At 46.3% G+C, this 21,038-nt stretch overlaps 1 protein-coding gene across 1 annotated transcript in view; it reads left to right on the top strand.

Moving 5' to 3' along the window:
- Window positions 1-18,274, top strand: part of LOC134800629 (prolow-density lipoprotein receptor-related protein 1-like) — a 91,105-nt gene extending 72,831 nt beyond the window's left edge. Inside the window, exons 45-68 of the mRNA XM_063773114.1 lie at window positions 328-501; window positions 1,173-1,301; window positions 2,704-2,835; window positions 4,398-4,526; window positions 5,253-5,389; window positions 6,023-6,174; window positions 8,080-8,179; window positions 8,589-8,757; window positions 9,468-9,570; window positions 9,757-9,887; window positions 10,477-10,685; window positions 11,512-11,666; window positions 12,384-12,588; window positions 13,125-13,311; window positions 13,978-14,235; window positions 14,698-14,839; window positions 15,090-15,301; window positions 15,822-16,051; window positions 16,149-16,277; window positions 16,551-16,728; window positions 17,078-17,201; window positions 17,298-17,421; window positions 17,603-17,758; window positions 18,107-18,274. Of these exons, the coding sequence (XP_063629184.1) occupies window positions 328-501; window positions 1,173-1,301; window positions 2,704-2,835; window positions 4,398-4,526; window positions 5,253-5,389; window positions 6,023-6,174; window positions 8,080-8,179; window positions 8,589-8,757; window positions 9,468-9,570; window positions 9,757-9,887; window positions 10,477-10,685; window positions 11,512-11,666; window positions 12,384-12,588; window positions 13,125-13,311; window positions 13,978-14,235; window positions 14,698-14,839; window positions 15,090-15,301; window positions 15,822-16,051; window positions 16,149-16,277; window positions 16,551-16,728; window positions 17,078-17,201; window positions 17,298-17,421; window positions 17,603-17,758; window positions 18,107-18,274 (3,833 nt within the window). The remainder of the gene's footprint in view (window positions 1-327; window positions 502-1,172; window positions 1,302-2,703; window positions 2,836-4,397; window positions 4,527-5,252; window positions 5,390-6,022; window positions 6,175-8,079; window positions 8,180-8,588; window positions 8,758-9,467; window positions 9,571-9,756; window positions 9,888-10,476; window positions 10,686-11,511; window positions 11,667-12,383; window positions 12,589-13,124; window positions 13,312-13,977; window positions 14,236-14,697; window positions 14,840-15,089; window positions 15,302-15,821; window positions 16,052-16,148; window positions 16,278-16,550; window positions 16,729-17,077; window positions 17,202-17,297; window positions 17,422-17,602; window positions 17,759-18,106) is intronic.
- Window positions 18,275-21,038: the final 2,764 nt, after the last annotated feature.

Here is a 21,038-nt window from a genome sequence, read left to right as displayed (position 1 = left end):
CTAGTAAATTTAATTAAGAATAGAGGTTAACGGGTGGTCTTATCGCCAAAGAGCAGTACCAGAAGAGTTAATATGTAAGGTAAACGTACTAGTGCTCGACATGCTAATGCCCAATAGATGTCACCTCTATTGACAATGACTTAAGTTTCAAGATGACATGTACTGGGACCGCGTCGAGCACCAGTACGTTTACCTTACTAAGTATTATTTACGTACAACTGCAATTGAGTAAACGAATCGAGTCTCATTATATGGACATTTCCAAAAAATCGACCCATTTTCATTGCTGCCAACTGTAACTACATTATTCATATTTACTCCCAACAGAGAACGTGCTATCTCTCCTTGTGTACGACGCCGCAACCCAGAACGCCACGCGGGGCGCGTGCGCGCTCCGAGCGCCCGCGGCGGCGTGCGCGCACGCGTGCCTGCCCGTGGCGGCCGCGCGCAGCCGCTGTGTGTGCGCGGCCGGGTACACGGCCAACGGGACACAGTGCATTCGTAAGTTAATGTAGATCGCCTGTATCCTCGTAAGACCCACCATATAAAGTTTCCCAATTATTTATTTGAACCTTATTCTATAAGTAAATTGGAACGAATTTCGTTTGTTTTAAACAGCAATGAAACAAAAGAAATGCTACTTTATTTGGTTCATGAAAGGTTCAAATTAGATTGCAACGAGTATGTACATTTTAATTAGTCTCACGAGGGTATAATCAATATGTAAAGAAATAAATTGAAAATCCTGGTCACGGCACCGATAAGAAAGCTTAAAAATTCATTAATTGTATAAGGGTGGTATTGCACCTGTCCGATTTCTTTGTCCAATGTCATTGCGTCTCACTCTCTCGTTAAGCATAATGTGAGACGCAATACACATTGGACAAAGATATTGGACAGACGGAATACCACCTTAAGTTCCGCTCCGGTTGTGGAATGAGCTCCCTGCCGAGGTTTTCCCTAGGGTCTATAGTATGGGGTTCTTCAAAAAAGGAGTGTACAGGTTTAAAAGGGTCGGCAACGCGCATGTAACACCTCTCATAGGCTGCTTAACACTAGTCCGCACGCCTGTTTGCCACCGTCGTGGTATAAAATAAAAATACAATTAGTGAATTTTTGCGACTGTTATTCAAGAAAAGAACCATCCTTCATGATTTTTTTTTCTGCAACAGCTGAAGACGAAATCTTGGTGTACTCGTTGAGCTGGGAGATACGCGCGCTGTCGCTGACGGCGCCGTCCCGGACCGTACTGCCACCCATCGCGCAGCCGGCACTCTGCACCGCGCTCGACTATCGTGCAGGTAAAATCGGTTAATTTTACAACTACATATTGTGATAAATTAATAATATCAATACATATTCTCGACCCAAATTTGTTATAAAAGTAACTATACTAGGCTCAATGAATGGGGTTGGCAACTGTCAAAGGTTTGCATAGATGGCGCCATCATAGCTTGCCCCTTTTTCTATGAGATTTGACTTAAAACGGCTCGGATCCAGGGCATAAAATTCCATTAAAAAACAAAAATTTGACACAATTCTGGGGATTGAAAGGGCAAGCTATGCTGGCGCCATCTGCTAAATACTTCGACCGGCCAACCCCATTGATCTTACTTAATAATCATTAATCAATTAATTGAGATAAACCTTGTCTCCGAACACCTGCTCAAATTAACAACCTTGTATTTTCTTCAAATTTAAAGGAAATATTCAACATTTTAGGGTGGTATTCCACCTGTCCAATGTGTATTACTTCTCACATTTTGCTTTGAGAGAGAGAGACGCACTGACATTGGGCAAATAAATTGGACAGGTGGAATACCACCCTTAGCTGTACCAAAAAAGATGCCACTACGCACGGCTCGACATACGTAGTGCAAATACCGTGATTTTCAGTGAATCGTTGAACTCATAAAATAGATAAAAAAACAACGGGTTGCACTCCGGGAGTGCCGACAGAAGTGAAAACTAATGACTAGTCCAAAATGTCTGCAGCACTATGTATAATTGACCCATCCTCCTTTCTATTGAAAGACTTTAGTTCCGAAATTGCTGGTCAGTGAACTTGTTTAAAATTCGAAATTCAAATTTGTAGCGTTAATTGTTTAAAATTCGAATAGAAATTGTAAAGTTACCTTGTAGACCTCGCATTTCAATATATTTGGTCATGATATTTTGAGGTTTATTCACCAGTACTAGAGTTCACTTTTATTAGCGATTTCATCAAGATGTAGCTTTATTGAATTATATTTGAGTGATATAAAGTTAGAATGTAACTGTGAGATCCTCGTATTTCAACCCGTACAAGATTAGAACCTTTTCCATGTAATGTCATTGAGTTTTTCTTTATTGATTTAAATGCCATCTAAATGAGTGGCCATCTAAACTTTACGGTCACGTGATCGCGTTACGCTGTCTCGAGTTTATCATTTTTTCCCCACCTCAAAAAGTGCCCAGCGCCGCTAAAGAAGTTTTCACTTCTAAAATAGTCTGAGATATTATTTTTCAACAACAAAATAATTATGTAAGAATTACAACGGATATGAGCTTGTGTACAATCTTGGTTTCATTGTTTATTTATTTTTTCATTATGTTTTTTATAGTATACTCGTATCTTTAACGTAATCACTATTTCTTCGGCTTGTAATATCTATTTGGCCAAGTGACCGAAAACAATGTTCGTATGTTATTTGATTGTTGCAGACGGTGACTGGATATACTGGGCGGACTCGGAAAGCGGCGCAGTGGCGCGCGCTCGACGCGACGGTACCGGGCGAGCGGCGTTGGTCTCTCAGCCGGAGCCACTCGATGCGCAGCCCGTGGACTGGCTTTCTGGTAATAATTTAACTTCCTGCCTTGCACAGCTAAACCGTGGAATGAACTGTCGACTGCGGTATTTCCGGATCGATACGACTAGAGATGGGTCGCGGGTATTTACCCAATTTACCCACCCAGGTAAATACCCGGTAAATACCCATCTACCCGGTATTTACCCGTATCTACCCAAATGGACGGGTAGATTCATTTCTTGTTGCACATGTCGATTTGTGTTAAAGTGGAGATATAAACCGAGTTAATGGCTGTAATTATTGTGTGTCATTTAAAATGAAATGGTTTAGTTGCAGTTGCAGTTGTAACTAAGGAATTTTTAGTACAATTTTGATAAATATTAAAAAAAGGCCGTCATAAGAGTATTTTTTTTAGACTTGAGTAAATTATCGTACTTATACGTTGATAATACACATTCCAACTTCGGTCGGCGGGGGGTGTGGTTGGGGGGAGGGGGGCAAAAGTGAACTTTTTCATATTTCTTGGAATCTGTCATTCATATCGAAAAGTGTTGTATGTACAAACTAAATTAGACATAATTTTCTACAAAAAAGGTTATATACATTTTTGTCCTAAAACTAACTGTGTTTGACTTATAAGCTTCACAAGTTGGGATAAGGCACAATTTTTTTTTATTATCATTCATAAGTATTCTTTATTTTCATCTTTCTAATGTATATTAAAAGCATTTTAAAACATTTCCGGAAGCCAGGGAATGATTTTACACGATTTTCATAATTGGACTGATATGTTAAAATCGAACTTCACCTCATAGCAACCTTTTCGTAATTAGTTTGAACATACATTTTATGTAACATTATAAAAAAAAACTTAAATTAATCTTATTTATACTCACATACCATAAAACACATCAAATTTAGAAGAAAAACGAAAATACCCGCGTATATACCCGCGGGTAGGTAAATATCGGGTATTTACCGGGTAAATACCCGCTCTCGGGTATTTACCCGGGTAGTTACCCATCTCTAGATACGACCCTCAAACCTTCAAAAAAAAGATTGACTCCCAAAGACCGGCAAGGCACTTGTAACTCTTCTGTTTTTGTGCTACGTTAATTGCTTACCATCAGGCGATTTGTTTGCTCGTTAGTTTTCTATTTAAAAAAAACTGGCATCTCTAGATAGACTGGTAAAATATATTTTTGCTTTTTCCGTAGTTGAGTCAAATGTCTCATCATCCTGGTCACGGCACCAATTGTAACGCGCTCCACTTATGTAGTCAGCAAAACATTAGCTAAGCACCCCTAAATACAAAGATGTATGCAGGGGTGCCAAGCTAATACCCTGTACAATGTCCCCTGTCTGAATACCTTTTTTTGTGAACTTTACTTGTGCTGGCGTGGGGAACTTTACGTGCCAGTATGCTCAATATCATTGAATCCTTATAAACCTGGCATTTTCTTTGACAACTTGGAATTTTGAACGACAATCATTACATTTTGATAACAATTTTATTTTTACAATATTTATTGTTTTTTTGGATAAGTGTAGTTATTGTGTAATATGTGTCATAAAATCCGGCATTTAATAATGTTTTTCTCTATTCAGGCCTAGCTGTAGATTGGGTCGCTGGCAACATCTACTGGTCCGACCCCCGCCGTAACCTGGTTGAAGTCGCTCGAGCAAATGGCGATCACCGCTACGTTCTCATCGATACCGACCCGCTAGCCGTTACTAGTATGTATACAATTTAATTTTGTGCTCAAACAGACATATCGATGCCCCAATATTACAGGGTTCTATGTTTCACTTTTATCGAACTGAAATTTGAACATTGTCATAGTGACATTAAGTCGAATTTCAACTATCTTGAAAATGTAACATAGAACCCTGTAATATTGGGGCAGCGATATTACTGCAGAAGTTAGGACAGTAGGGATTGCCATACCGGTCAAATAGTTACAGATACAGACAGTGGGCAGCGAATAGAGAGATACGATGCCGGATATCGTTTATCAGTACATATTTATAGCGCTTTACCGTATTAGCGGTATCTTGGTTAAGGTTGTATTCCATCTGTCCAATAGCTTGATGTCATAGCATCTTACTCTCTCATTAAGCAAAATGTAAGACAAAATACACATTGGACAAATAAATAAATAAATAAATTGGACCGTTACATACCACCCTTAGGGCATTTATTTTTATTTGTTTGTTTATCACAAACAATGGATGTTTTCTATGAATTTTAAGTATTTATTTATATCTATTATACCTATATATCGCCGACTAGTACGCACAACACAAGCCCTATTCTTATTAGGACGATTTGATATAAATATTTATCTATTTAAACTTTATTGCAAAAAACATATACAATAATATACAAATGGCGGACTTAATCCCAGATGGCAATTTATCTTTGTCTAATTTAAATTTATCTTACGTATACGTGTTCCGCAGCCTTAGCAGTGGATGCTGTACGCGGTTGGCTCTTCTTATCGGGCGGAGGCTGGATCCAACGCTCGCGCCTCGACGGCTCGCAGCGGGAGCTTCTATACAATGGCACTGCGGTTGCCGATATCGCTTTGGACTCTGAGGTACTGATGAATAGGTCGGAAAGGCACACAAGTGACACACAACATAGCTGTTAGCGAACTTATTTATGTAACGACCTGGTTTATATCGCGGTGGGCGCAGCCACCATGCGTACTTACATCTACCTATGCATACATACACAACAGGTACCTATATTCTTGAGATCGTAAAACTGTTAATGTAATATACGGCCTCGAATATGACGCGGTTTCAAGTTTGCTGAGCGTGAACATACAGTAATTTATTAGCCACAAACCGTATGTCAAAGAGAATTTAGTATAGAGGCGGATTGTCAAAGTAATTTTTGTAGCCACAGTAAATTTACTGCCATCTTTCGCTCGCCTGCCAAAACTTTTAGAACGAGCGCCATCGCTCAAAAAGATGGCACCATACCTATGCTCGTGTAGATGGCGACACTTTTTGACATTTAACAAATTTAACACATATCAGTGAAAGAACAAGGATCAAAGTCAAATGACGTTCTAAAAGTTTTGCCAGGCGGGCGAAAGATGGCAGTAAATTGACTGTGGCTACAAAAATTACTTTGACAATCCGCCTTTATATCAAATTCTCTTTGCGTATGTGAACAATTTTTTCATAGCAGACTTGATTAAGCCTATGGTTTTTTTTTCTAGAACGAGATGGTATACTGGGCGGATACTTTCGACGTGTCCCTCTGGCGCATGCGCTACGACGGCCGCTCCCGCGCCTGCGTGGCCCGCGGCGACCCGCTGCGGCACCCCGCCGCCGTGGCCGTGCACGCAGCCCGGCTCTACTGGATAGACACGTGAGTACTATAGACTTGCAAACCAACTTTGTCAAAAAGCAGCAAACTTGAATAATGTACGCGTGAAGCGATGACCTTCCATACAAAATTTGAATTTTGCGCTTTTCTCTACTGACAAATTACCCTCTTATTCATAAACGCGTTACAAACCTCAATTAGCTAATAATCGTTTTTGCTTATCTGTCATTTTGACTTATGTATTTGTAAGAAAGGGATAAAACATAATTTAAATGAATCAGGCCCGTAAAGTTGTATGTATAAGGGGGTTAGTTGGTAAGACCAAAGACATATGTAACTCCGTATAAGATGAATAAAGTCTAAGGAAAAAACGTGCCTCGGATGTCAAGAAAAAGTCATTCTCGGACAGATGGCGCATACACCTTTGGCCTATCCTCGGCTAGATGGCGGTGACGACACCGTTTCATATTTAACAATTTTAACACATAGGTATCAGTGAATGAACATGGGTCAAAATGATATAAAAATAATAAAATCATTTATCCAAATATATTAATTTTTTGATAGTTTTATACGTTTTCATTTTGAGTTTTAGTCGTGTGTCGATAGATGGCAGTAAATTTACTGTGACTACAAAATTTACTATGACAGGACCCCTCTATACTATCTATTCTCTTTGGTAAGACTATATCAGCAACAGTTAACTCGTGGACTCGTGCCTATGTGAAATTTTGATAGAGGTAAATATATATTTTTACCTCAGTCACCCCCACGAACGCTGTAAAGGGTTTGAAACGTCGGGATGTAGGGTAATTCGCCTGTAACTGGCCGAACTAAACTAAAAATGAATTCTATTCACCTATAAACAGAATTCATTTTAGTTTCAATAACTGGCCATGCAGCTTTCAATAACTGGCCACCTTATACTAAATTACTACCGAAGTTAAACAATTCTCGACTTTAGTTTTGACTGCACACTTACAGGCTTTACTGTGTGTGTGTGTGTGTGTGTGCGTGTGCGTGTGCGTGTGCGTGTGCGTGTGCGTGTGCGTGTGCGTGTGCGTGTGCGTGTGCGTGTGCGTGTGCGTGTGCGTGTGCGTGTGCGTGTGCGTGTGCGTGTGCGTGTGCGTGTGCGTGTGCGTGTGCGTGTGCGTGTGCGTGTGCGTGTGCGTGTGCGTGTGCGTGTGCGTGTGCGTGTGCGTGTGCGTGTGCGTGTGCGTGTGCGTGTGCGTGTGCGTGTGCGTGTGCGTGTGCGTGTGCGTGTGCGTGTGCGTGTGCGTGTGCGTGTGCGTGTGCGTGTGCGTGTGCGTGTGCGTGTGCGTGTGCGTGTGCGTGTGCGTGTGCGTGTGCGTGTGCGTGTGCGTGTGCGTGTGCGTGTGCGTGTGCGTGTGCGTGTGCGTGTGCGTGTGCGTGTGCGTGTGCGTGTGCGTGTGCGTGTGCGTGTGCGTGTGCGTGTGCGTGTGCGTGTGCGTGTGCGTGTGCGTGTGCGTGTGCGTGTGCGTGTGCGTGTGCGTGTGCGTGTGCGTGTGCGTGTGCGTGTGCGTGTGCGTGTGCGTGTGCGTGTGCGTGTGCGTGTGCGTGTGCGTGTGCGTGTGTGTGTGCGTGTGTGTGTGTGTGTGTGTGTGTGTGTGTGTGTGTGTGTGTGTGTGTGTGTGATTTTTGGCAGGGGTTTTGAAACTTACATGTATAGCCTCCTAAGACACAAACGCTTTGGTTTTTGTTGTGTATTTTGGAACTTAGTCTTATCTAGTTAAAGTTAAAAACTAAATCCAGGAGGAAAGTTAATTTTCATTTTCCCCGCGGTATACCGGCATTTTTGCCACGGTTCATGGGAGCCTGGTGTCCGCTTGACAACTAATCCCGAGAATTGGCGTAGGCACTGGCGTTTCACGGAGTTTCAGGAGAAAAGTGTTTAGGGAAAATTCTAAAAAACCTTTCTGTTTGCAGTATGTGGAAACGGGGTTGCATTCTCTCTGCGCCGCTCACTAACATCAGCGACTACCAAGTTCTGCTGGAGAACGCTGGCGACAACCTCAAGGATCTATTCGTATGAATTATTTATTTTACAAACATACTAAAAGGACATTACATTTGCATTCAATACGTCATGCTACTATGCTTCCTTGATGCTTCGTGTATCTATTCAACTACTAAGTTTATATTTTTTCACTGAGAGCAACACTGAATGTTTACTCGTATGGATATTATGTATTAGCATTATTTTACAAAATGGCAATTAACCAGCAGAAATGGCAGTTGCAGATCATAGTGTAACATTGTCTGCTATACTAACCACACGGATTACCGATCGAAGTTAACCCCTGAGCGAAGAACGTGACATATCATTCGTCTTCCTTTATTTAAAAAATAAGTTACTATACGACTCAGCTAAGTAAAAAAAGTTACAATTGCCTAAATTACGCTTCCCCCAACTTTCCGCATATTTTTATTGACAGATCTGGTCAAAAGCCTCCCAAACACTGCCGTCCCCGTCATCCGGATTAGCAGTGAACCCTTGCAGCGTCAACAACGGAGGTTGCGCCGAGCTTTGTCTATGGGACGGTGCCAGCGCGCATTGCGCTTGTCCACATGGAGATGTCGCTGCCGACGGCAAGAACTGTACTCGTGAGTTCACTGACCTTAACTTTCTACATTTACCATATCTGTCGGTCTAGCATGAGTTGCTTTCTTGCGCGCGACTTCAAGTATCGACTCGCGTGCGAGAACCCAACTTATGTAATTTCAAAGTGACAATAACCTCTAGCGTCTCACCGTCCTAACACCAGTAATAATCAAATTCTATTCTAATTTGTCATACAGTCAACGGTAAAAATATGGGTGTACAATTCATTTCAAAAAATATGTCCCATAACTCTTATGTCAGTGAATTAAGAACTATGGGACATATTTTTGAGTAAGTTGTCTACACCCATATTTTTACCGTTGACTGTACCATTGATTCCAATTAGACTTCCAATTTTTCTTTGACTGGTGGGCCGCTAGAAGATAAGGACTGACGGCTGTCCAACTAACCTGAACGCGCATACTATAGCGAGGTTCTCTCTCTCTGGTAAGAATTAATTTTCAATTAAATATCCTGGTCTTGGCACCAAATTGTAACATACCTAACCAATGAAAGATCCATTCCGTGCTATGAAACTGCTACTGTTATCACGTTTTCTTGGTCGTGCTCAATCGTAAACATGCGTACACATAACCCTAGTATTACTGACTGGGTTAATCCTGAAAGATGTTCTCATTACCAATCAAAGTGAGCTGGGTAGACACGTTTAATTGCTTATCTGATACATACTAATTTATGTTATTTGTTTCAGCGTACCAATCGTTCCTGATGTATTCGGGAGTGACAAAAATTGACAGCATCCATTTACAGGACGAAAAGGACCTAAACTCTCCATATCTGCCGATTCAAAACAAGTAAGTGTACCATAAATTATAAGAAAAGTTAAAAAAAAAAATACCTAAAATACCTAATGGTACCATTTTATTGGCTAATGTGATACACACATAGATATTTTCATTCACTCATTCATACCGGCTCTTGTGAATCGACCTGGACGTATCTTGTATCAAAAATGAATATCTTGAATGTTCTTTCTCTAGGGACCTGATCAGAATAGCGATCAGCCTAGCTTACTGGTACGATGAAAAGCGACTGTTCTACTCGGACATTCAACGCGGGGCCATCGGCTCAGTGCATTTCAATGGCACGGACCACAAGACGCTTCTTACAAGTACGTAGAAATATGTGTCATTTTCAAGCAAAAGGTACCACTTTATCGCTTGCCATTTGCCATTATTCGTATAAAAATAAAAGCAAATTTCGTCCTTATGTGACCACTGCGAATAAACCATTTGTACAGTCGACGCCAAATATATGTTTACACTTTTGCACCTTATTCCTTTGTAATAAGGCGAAAAATGTAAACATATCTGACTGTATTTGTATTTATGGTAAGCGACAAAGTGGTAGCCTTTGATTGAAAACGACACATACATTACAGTCACACCGTTACAGTCTTGGTAGTTTGATAATTACACACAATCAAAATTCTATTCTAAATTTGAAACCTTAAGGTCGTTTTTGGCTAGTAAATTTAATTATATATTTTACAAATCAAATATATTTTATTTTGGCAAGATTGGCAAACTCTAGCCGATAAACGATAATTTATGTTATGGCGGGCTTAATAACCCCTTATTTTAATTACTTTTCAATTACGTCTTTAAAAAAATTCAGTTGACTTCATAGTCAATGGAAAGGATTATTTTTATAAATAATTCTACTGATTTGACGTTTCTATATTTGTATTTTATCAACAGAAATGGGGGCAGTAGAGGGTATGGTGTTCGAGTCCCGCACCAGAACTCTGTACTGGACGTGCAACAGCGCGGCCGTGCGCCGCGTACACATACCCTCACTCGACGCCCGCGCTGACAACCAATCCTCGCAGGCTTTAGTGCGCACTGTTATACAGTTATCGCCTGGTGACAGACCGAGAGGGATAGACGTGGATTCCTGCGAGTCGTACGTAGTTTTATTCAAAGTTTTTAATTTGGGCACAGACGGTAGATATATCAAAATATCGTAAGCGGGATGCAGCGATAGTTACAGCGCCATCTAGTGGTAAGTATGAATACTAAATTCCTATGTGTCTTATGTACATACCCTCGCCCGTCGCTCGCGCTGACAACCAATCCTCGCAGGCTTTAGTGCGCACTGTAATACAGTTAGCGCCTGGTGACAGACCGAGAGGGATAGACGTGGATTCCTGCGAGTCGTACGTAGTTTTATTCAAAATTTTTAATTTGGGTACAGACGGTAGATATGTAAAAATATCGTAAGCGGGATGCAGCGATAGTTACAGCGCCATCTGGTGGTAAGTATGAATACTAAATTCCTATGTGTCTTATGTACATACCCTCGCTTGTCGCTCGTGTTGACAACCAATCTTCGCAGCCTTGAGTGCGCACTGTTATACAACTGGCTCCAGGAGACAGACCGAGAGGGATAGACGTGGATTCCTGCGAGTCGTACGTTGTTTTATTCAATGTTTTTAATTTGGGTACAGACGGTAGATAAAAATATCGTAAGCGGGATGATGCAGCGTTAGTTACAGCGCCATCTAGTGGTAAGTATGAACACTAAATTCCAATTCGTCGTATGTACAGCATACCCTCGGCGAGTTTGAGTCTCGTGCTGACAACCAATCCTCGCAACCTTTAGTGCGCACTGTTATATAGTTAGCGCCTGGTGACAGACCGAGAGGGATAGACGTGGATTCCTGCGAGTCGTACGTAGTTTTATTCAAAGTATTTAATTTCGGTACAGACGGTAGATATTTTTTATTCCTACAGGAAAATATCGTAAGCGGGATTCAGCGATGGTTACAGCGCCATCTAGTGGTAAGTATAAATACTAAATTCCAATCCTCGCAAGCTTTAGTGCGCACTGTTATACAGTTAGCGCCTGGTGACAGACCGAGAGGGATAGACGTGGATTCCTGCGAGTCGTACGTAGTTTTATTGAAAAGTATTTAATTTGGGTACAGACGGTAGATTATTTTATTCCTACAGGAAAATATCGTAAGCGGGATGCAGCGATGGTTACAACGCCATCTAGTGGTAAATATAAATACTAAATTCGAATCCTCGCAGGCTTTAGTGCGCACTGTTATACAGTCTGCGCCTGGTGACAGATCAAGAGGGATAGATGTCGATACCTGCGAGTCGGAAGTTTTTTTATACAATGTTTGTTTTTGAACGGTTTAGTTGGGTACAAACTGACATTTGATGAAGTGGAACTGCTGATGAAGACCAGAAATATAGTATTTTACGTTTTTGAACCTATTGTAATTGTCATGTGATGCACTGTATGGTTCGTTTTTTTTAGCATTAGAAATAAGGTAAACAATCTTGATGTGTATTTTAATTGAAAAACACATTTTAAAAATAAGTTACGGCAAAAATGTAACAATTATGAATCTAATACGATCATTTATATTCTTCTGCTTTCATAAGTAATAGTTACTGATTTTTGAAAAGCGTTTATATTAAAAGACATGTCAAGATCGTTTACCTACTTTCAAGTTCTTTTTAATGCTAAAAAAAAAACGAACTATAGTCGCAATGTAGTTTATACATGGCATCACTTAGCATTTTTTTACGCTATGAAGAGTTAAACTGTTTTTTGTACTAGTTTTTTTTAAACATTTATACTTAATCTTCAGACGCTTATACTGGACGAACTGGAACGACACGAACCCGCGCATCCAGCGCGCCTACAGCAGCGGGCACGAACTCGAGACCATCATCTCGAAAGACATTCTCATGCCCAACGGCTTGGCTATAGAACACTCTACAAGGATGCTGTACTGGGCCGACGCGAGGCTGGATAAGATTGAACGATCGCTGCTCGACGGATCACATAGACACGTAAGTTGCCCAATGATAATGGTACTGTTGGATGCGTTTTAAGCATGTGTGAGTGAATGTGTTAATGTATGCATGTACCTATGTGCCAAAATCAGTCGCCAATAAATCTTCAAACAGTCCACACGTCTCTCTTTTAAGAAAAATCCCTACATACAAATATCAACCTTATTACAAGGAACAGGTACCATCGCGCTGATCTGATGATGGAGACAGGAGGTGGCCATAGGAACTCTGGGATAAAACAACGCAACCTAATTCTGTTGGGCTTTTAGGATTGTCTCGATGAGTATCAGTTGCCTGTGAAAAGAAAAGTACAGTCAGCGATAAAAGCTTGTACCAAAAATTTAATTTACAGTACATATGGTCCTATTTTCCCGCACTAGTGCGTAAAATAGCACTTTTCGTGCAAATGACAAATTTAAAGGGCCATATGTACTGTAAAACGTTGTACGATACTCGTGCGAATAGGTAATTTCCTGTTTTCTGCACTTGTATCGTAAATAACTATTTTTGCCAAAAACGTATTATCATTTCAGATCGTCGTCCGCTCAGGGGCGGAGCACCCGTTCGACGTGGCGGCCTGCGACGGCTACGTATACTGGTCGGACTGGGTCGGTCGCGCGATTTTAAGAGCAGACGCGAGGGGCGGTAACACACGGGCGCTGCGTAAGGACTTACCGCGCCCTATGGGGCTTGTGTGTGTCACACCTACACATCAGACTTGTAAGTATTCTTTTATAAAACCTAAGGACGTTGGTATGCATACGAGACGCACACTCTCACATTATATACTGTAGCATAGCATGCACCCACAGAGGTGGGCCAAAATACCCACGGTATGGGTGCCGCAAGACGGGCGAGGATCTGGAAGGCCTAGACGGAGATGGTGCATGACCTGGGACGCATATCTGGCCGGAGATTGCTCAAAACCGAACGAATGGAAATCGAGGGGGGAAGCCTTTGCCCAGCAGTGGGACACCGTATAGGCTTGGGTTAGGTTATACTGTAGCATAGACATCATATATCAGAAATACAAATACGCGTAGTTCAAGTTGTTTCCTTAACGCCCAACTTTACATGGCGACCCAGCCAATGAATCAAAAATCAAGTATTTTATTCGTGATAAAATTAAAACTAAAATTTCATACAAATGCGGCCATACGCTGCATTGGCGACGCGCTACGCTGTGCTAACTATATAACACAGCCAGTGATCATGGCCGTATTTTTTCTCATACTTAAAACATATCTAAACTGTAAAGTGTGATTTTCTGTTATCATATAAGTAGGTATAAACTCAAGATTAGCTAACTATCAAACATCAAATTTTTGATCAGTGTATCGGACGCCTCGGTCAGGGTTGTTAATATAATGTTTTACCCCTCCCCAGGTTCGCCAGACCCCTGCGCCACCCTCAACGGCGGCTGCGCGGAACTCTGCACCCTCTCCGCCGAGGGCGTCGTCTGCGCCTGCCGCCCCGGCCGGGAATTGAACCCGGACCGCAGCTCCTGCCGTCCCACCGCTACTCACTGCGAGGACGGACAGTTCGCGTGTGCTGAGGGCTTGTGTATACCTGAGGAGCTGGTGTGTGATGGCGTCAATAATTGTGGATCGAGAGACGCCAGCGACGAGGACCTTTACTATTGTAGTAAGTGGCTTTTTTCCTTAAAAAACCTGTATTGTGTACCTTAGACTCAATAAACACATTACCTATACATATAGTAACCTATACACAAACAGAAAATACACTAAACATTTACCATAACTCAATTGTACTCATACAATCTGTGAAAATGCATTAGCGCGTTGTAGCAACTTCACGAAGATCAAAAAATATTAAATACATTTTTAATTTAGGTGAACAAGCGTCGTTGCGCTTGTAAATTCCGATATGTCATGGATTCTAGATAACCGAAATTAAATCCTGAAACCCTACATTAGGTTTTCTTTTCTGAAAATTTGTCAGATCACATAGCGGAATTTACAAACGCAAGTTCCCCTAGGATCAAATCTCGCCAGTCTCCCCTACGACTGGTAACTCTCTGGGGATGTTTTTTTAATTTATTTAGAAATATCCTCAACCTTCTTACAACTACACACATTTTTGCAGCATCACGCGTGTGTCCAGCCGATATGACGCCGTGCGGCGCCGGCGGTCGCTGTGTACGTACGTCGTCTCTGTGCGACGGCTTCGACGACTGTGATGATGGATCAGATGAGCGCTCCTGCGAGTGTCCGGCCCAGCAGTATAGGTAAGCATTACTGTCGCGTATGACCGATACGAAAGACAATACTGTCGAGTATGTCCGGCACAGCATGCAATACTGTGTCATAGGTCGTCGTCGTCGTCGTCGTTGAATTTTAGGATTTACGGACCGCATCGTTTAGCAAGTGTGATGAAAAAATACATTATAGCCCTAGGTCGAAATTTTGGATTTACGGACCGCATAGTGTAATGACACCTTTTAAAAGAAAGTGTAATAAAAAAATTGACGTCCACAGATGCACGGACGGCATGTGTGTCCCGGTGTCGGCCCGCTGCGACGGGCTGGTGGACTGCCTGGACGGGTCGGACGAGGCGGGCTGCCCGCGCGGCGCGTGCGCGGCGCTGGGCGCCGGCGCGGCGCCGTGCGGCGGCGGCGGCTGCTTCCTGCCCGAGTGGCGCTGCGACGGCGCCAAAGACTGCCCCGACGGCACCGACGAGCAGGGCTGCGGTGAGTAGGGCAGGGATTAATGCCCTCTAGAGTATTACATTGTATCAGTAACGTAAAAGATAGACACTACCATGCCGAGCGGAGCGATATAGTTAAAGAGAAACACGCATATTTATTTATTTAGACATTTAAATCAGGCAGCAACATGGGCCATATTACAAATACCTTACAGACTAACATACATATGCATATGCATATGTGTATAGCGCTCTTAAAGTCCGTCTAATCTAACTTTGCACCGATTTGACTAGAATAAAGTGAGGAACTTTCATTATAAACGTCATAATTTTAAGAAATTAGACATTAATTATGATATTGCCACACTCTGGTCATTGCAAATGCTATGCATCCTACTCTAGTACTAAAAATATAACGGACATAAGTACCTGTGTGCCGTGTGTGTATGTCTACCTATATGTGTGTAGCCTTCCATAAAACTTGCTACAACAAAATAAAACGTACACAGATTATACATGATAGATGTCATATTTAACATTTTACAAAATATTTTTTGTCACAGAAGTAGACAGCACGACTCGCAGCTCCATGCACTCTTTAGCTCCATGCGACGTGGACCAATTCACGTGCGGCAGCCCTGAACGTGGCGACATCGAGTGTATACCGCTAACGTGGCGGTGCGACGGCGTAGTCGACTGCTCTGACGGCTCTGACGAGACTCTACACTGTGGTAAGACTGCTGCCTCTGACGTTAGTTCACCTGCGACAGCCCTGAACGTGGCGACATCGAGTGTATACCGCTAACGTGGCGGTGCGACGGCGTCGTCGACTGCTCTGACGGCTCTGACGAGACTCTACACTGTGGTAAGACTGCTGCCTCTGACGTTAGTTCACCTGCGACAGCCCTGAACGTGGCGACATCGAGTGTATACCGCTAACGTGGCGGTGCGACGGCGTCGTCGACTGCTCTGACGGCTCTGACGAGACTCTACACTGTGGTAAGACTGCTGCCTCTGACGTTAGTTCACCTGCGACAGCCCTGAACGTGGCGACATCGAGTGTATACCGCTAACGTGGCGGTGCGACGGCGTCGTCGACTGCTCTGACGGCTCTGACGAGACTCTACACTGTGGTAAGACTGCTGCCTCTGACGTTAGTTCACCTGCGACAGCCCTGAACGTGGCGACATCGAGTGTATACCGCTAACGTGGCGGTGCGACGGCGTCGTCGACTGCTCTGACGGCTCTGACGAGACTCTACACTGTGGTAAGACTGCTGCCTCTGACGTTAGTTCACCTGCGACAGCCCTGAACGTGGCGACATCGAGTGTATACCGCTAACGTGGCGGTGCGACGGCGTCGTCGACTGCTCTGACGGCTCTGACGAGACTCTACACTGCGGTAAAACTGCTGCCTCTGACGTCAGTTCACCTGCAGCCCTGAACGTGGCGACATCGAGTGTATACCGCTAACGTGGCGGTGCGACGGCGTCGTCGACTGCTCTGACGGCTCTGACTGAAATCAACTTTGTTTTATTTACTATATTTACTTTACAGTGAAAACAGAAGACTGCAACTTATAATAAAATTGGCACTTAGCTTGTGGTTCTGAGTAGAAACTACATAAAAATCACAGACAATTTGCACCACTTGCACCATTCATTAACCCGGGGTTAACCGGTTAAACCTGGCGTTACCATGGTTACCAGTACAATTTGACACTGGGTTAACGGTTTAACCGGTTAACTCCGGGTTGTTGGTGCAAGTGACGCTAAGTGGCATTTTTTTAAAGAAATGTTCAACTCTTATTTTGTTTTTAGGCCACAAGAACACAAGTAAATGCACAGTGGACCAGTTCTCGTGCGGCGCGCTATGTTTGCCGCTGAGCGCTCGGTGTGATGGTTCCGCGGACTGCCCGCGCGGGGAGGACGAGGCGGACTGCTCGTGCGCGCCTACTGCCTTCCGCTGTGCCAGCGACAAGACCTGTCTGCACGAGGTACGTCACTAGTGTACCCCTCATACTTACTACATCTGTCTCAGTCTAACTCCGCTGAGCGTTCGGTGTGATGGTTCCGCGGATTGCCCGCGCGGGGAGGACGAGGCGGACTGCTCGTGCGCGCCTACTGCCTTCCGCTGTGCCAGCGACAAGACCTGTCTGCACGAGGTACGTCACTAGTGTACCCCTCATACTTACTACATCTGTCTCAGTCTTAACTCCGCTGAGCGTTCGGTGTGATGGTTCCGCGGATTGCCCGCGCGGGGAGGACGAGGCGGACTGCTCGTGCGCGCCCACTGCCTTCCGCTGTGCCAGCGACAAGACCTGTCTGCACGAGGTACGTCACTAGTGTACCCCTCATACTTACTACATCTGTCTCAGTCTAACTCCGCTGAGCGTTCGGTGTGATGGTTCCGCGGATTGCCCGCGCGGGGAGGACGAGGCGGACTGCTCGTGCGCGCCCACTGCCTTCCGCTGTGCCAGCGACAAGACCTGTCTGCACGAGGTACGTCACTAGTGTACCCCTCATACTTACTACATCTGTCTCAGTCTAACTCCGCTGAGCGTTCGGTGTGATGGTTCCGCGGATTGCCCGCGCGGGGAGGACGAGGCGGACTGCTCGTGCGCGCCTACTGCCTTCCGCTGTGCCAGCGACAAGACCTGCCTGCACGAGGTAGGTCACTAGTGTACCACTCATTCTTACTACATTTGTCTCACTCTAACTCCGCTGAGCGCGCGCTGTGATGGTTCCGCGGACTGCCCGCGCGGGGAGGACGAGGCGGACTGCTCGTGCGCGCCTACTGCCTTCCGCTGTGCCAGCGACAAGACCTGTCTGCACGAGGTACGTCACTAGTGTACCCCTCATACTTACTACATCTGTCTCAGTCTAACTCCGCTGAGCGTTCGGTGTGATGGTTCCGCGGATTGCCCGCGCGGGGAGGACGAGGCGGACTGCTCGTGCGCGCCTACTGCCTTCCGCTGTGCCAGCGACAAGACCTGTCTGCACGAGGTACGTCACTAGTGTACCCCTCATACTTACTACATCTGTCTCAGTCTAACTCCGCTGAGCGTTCGGTGTGATGGTTCCGCGGATTGCCCGCGCGGGGAGGACGAGGCGGACTGCTCGTGCGCGCCTACTGCCTTCCGCTGTGCCAGCGACAAGACCTGTCTGCACGAGGTCTTTTATTATAAGGTTTTTATTTTACTTGCCATGTTAGTATGTAAGTTTATTAGTTTGGGGCAAATCTTGGAAGTAAAATTTTACCCTCTTCTCGATTCCCGATTGAGCTAATAAATTCCATACATACAGGGTGTCTTAGAACTACCACGTCACAGTGACACCGGAGTTAGGTCAACTCAAGAGGAACCTAACCAGCCTGACATGGCCCCAGTAAAAGTTGCACGGTTTTCGAGCTATTGCCGAAAAAAAAATGGAATTTTCCCCTTTGTACTCAAAATTCTCTAATAACTCGAAAACCGTGCATCTTTTACTGGGGTCATGTCAGGCTGGTTAGGTTAGGACTTCTGGGACACCCTGTATGTATGTCGGTTGACAGTGCAATATTATGGTATTATCGAGTTGATCTAATGATGGAGACAGGAGGTGGCCATAGGAACACTGTGATGAAACAACACAATTCTGTTTGGGGTTTTTAGAATTGTCTCGATCAGTATTAGTTCCCTTATGGTAAGAAAAGTACAGTCAGCGATAAAAGCTTGTACCAAAAATTTTTTTTTTGCTAAAAACAATTTTTTTTATTACATTACATTTGTACCAATATGGCGGAAAACATTTTGAGCAGGGAACGCAGATACAAAGCAAATGTTAGTGTTCAATTCTTCATTTTAGCATTTATCGTCGGAAATATTGAAGTGGATTTTATAAGTCACATCCTTGATCTCAAGGATATATATATAGGTACCTATAGGTTAACTGGAAGAGATCCCTCTTAGGGATAAGTTCGCCCTTGTACTATATTTATGTTCGATCTGATGTACCTTGTACAATAAAGTGTTACTTACTGACTTATTCTCTTCTTCTAAGTCGGTCCCTCACTGCTGAGGATCGTGACTCCGCTTGCTAATTTTTCCTATGGCAGCTCTCCACTTCTCCCTGTCGGTTGCTTTGTGGAAAGCGTTGCTTAGTGTGATGTCCTTCTGGGCTATTTGGTCACACCATCTCGTTGGACTTGGTCCTCTAGGCCGTCTGCCGTTACTTACTTATTATGTAGGGTCTATATTTGGAAAGTAAAACTAAGAATGCATGTTTGTGTGCAGGGCCTGTACTGCGACGGCGACGTGGACTGCTCGGACGGGTCGGACGAGCCCCCGGGCTGCAGCCGCGCCTCCCCCTCCCCCTCCCCCTCGGCGCCGGCGTGCGCGGAGCCGGGCGCGCTGCACTGCGCGGGGCGCTGCGTGGCGGCCGAGCTGGTGTGCGACGGCCGAGACCACTGCGCGGACGGCGGCGGCGGCGGCGCCGGCAGCGACGAGGACCCCTTCATGTGCTGTGAGTGTACTCCCCCTCGCCCTCCCCCTCCCCCTCGGCGCCGGCGTGCGCGGAGCCGGGCGCGCTGCACTGCGCGGGGCGCTGCGTGGCGGCCGAGCTGGTGTGCGACGGCCGAGACCACTGCGCGGACGGCGGCGGCGGCGGCGCCGGCAGCGACGAGGACCCCTTCATGTGCTGTGAGTGTACTCCCCCTCGCCCTCCCCCTCCCCCTCGGCGCCGGCGTGCGCGGAGCCGGGCGCGCTGCACTGCGCGGGGCGCTGCGTGGCGGCCGAGCTGGTGTGCGACGGCCGAGACCACTGCGCGGACGGCGGCGGCGGCGGCGCCGGCAGCGACGAGGACCCCTTCATGTGCTGTGAGTGTACTCCCCCTCGCCCTCCCCCTCCCCCTCGGCGCCGGCGTGCGCGGAGCCGGGCGCGCTGCACTGCGCGGGGCGCTGCGTGGCGGCCGAGCTGGTGTGCGACGGCCGAGACCACTGCGCGGACGGCGGCGGCGGCGGCGCCGGCAGCGACGAGGACCCCTTCATGTGCTGTGAGTGTACTCCCCCTCGCCCTCCCCCTCCCCCTCGGCGCCGGCGTGCGCGGAGCCGGGCGCGCTGCACTGCGCGGGGCGCTGCGTGGCGGCCGAGCTGGTGTGCGACGGCCGAGACCACTGCGCGGACGGCGGCGGCGGCGGCGCCGGCAGCGACGAGGACCCCTTCATGTGCTGTGAGTGTACTCCCCCTCGCCCTCCCCCTCCCCCTCGGCGCCGGCGTGCGCGGAGCCGGGCGCGCTGCACTGCGCGGGGCGCTGCGTGGCGGCCGAGCTGGTGTGCGACGGCCGAGACCACTGCGCGGACGGCGGCGGCGGCGGCGCCGGCAGCGACGAGGACCCCTTCATGTGCTGTGAGTGTACTCCCCCTCGCCCTCCCCCTCCCCCTCGGCGCCGGCGTGCGCGGAGCCGGGCGCGCTGCACTGCGCGGGGCGCTGCGTGGCGGCCGAGCTGGTGTGCGACGGCCGAGACCACTGCGCGGACGGCGGCGGCGGCGGCGCCGGCAGCGACGAGGACCCCTTCATGTGCTGTGAGTGTACTCCCCCTCGCCCTCCCCCTCCCCCTCGGCGCCGGCGTGCGCGGAGCCGGGCGCGCTGCACTGCGCGGGGCGCTGCGTGGCGGCCGAGCTGGTGTGCGACGGCCGAGACCACTGCGCGGACGGCGGCGGCGGCGGCGCCGGCAGCGACGAGGACCCCTTCATGTGCTGTGAGTGTACTCCCCCTCGCCCTCCCCCTCCCCCTCGGCGCCGGCGT

Source organism: Cydia splendana, chromosome 20 (genome assembly GCF_910591565.1).
Source record: "Cydia splendana chromosome 20, ilCydSple1.2, whole genome shotgun sequence".
Lineage (NCBI taxonomy): Eukaryota > Metazoa > Arthropoda > Insecta > Lepidoptera > Tortricidae > Cydia > Cydia splendana.
Note: the sequence above shows the minus strand (reverse complement) of the source record. Positions and strands in the feature narration are given on the sequence as shown.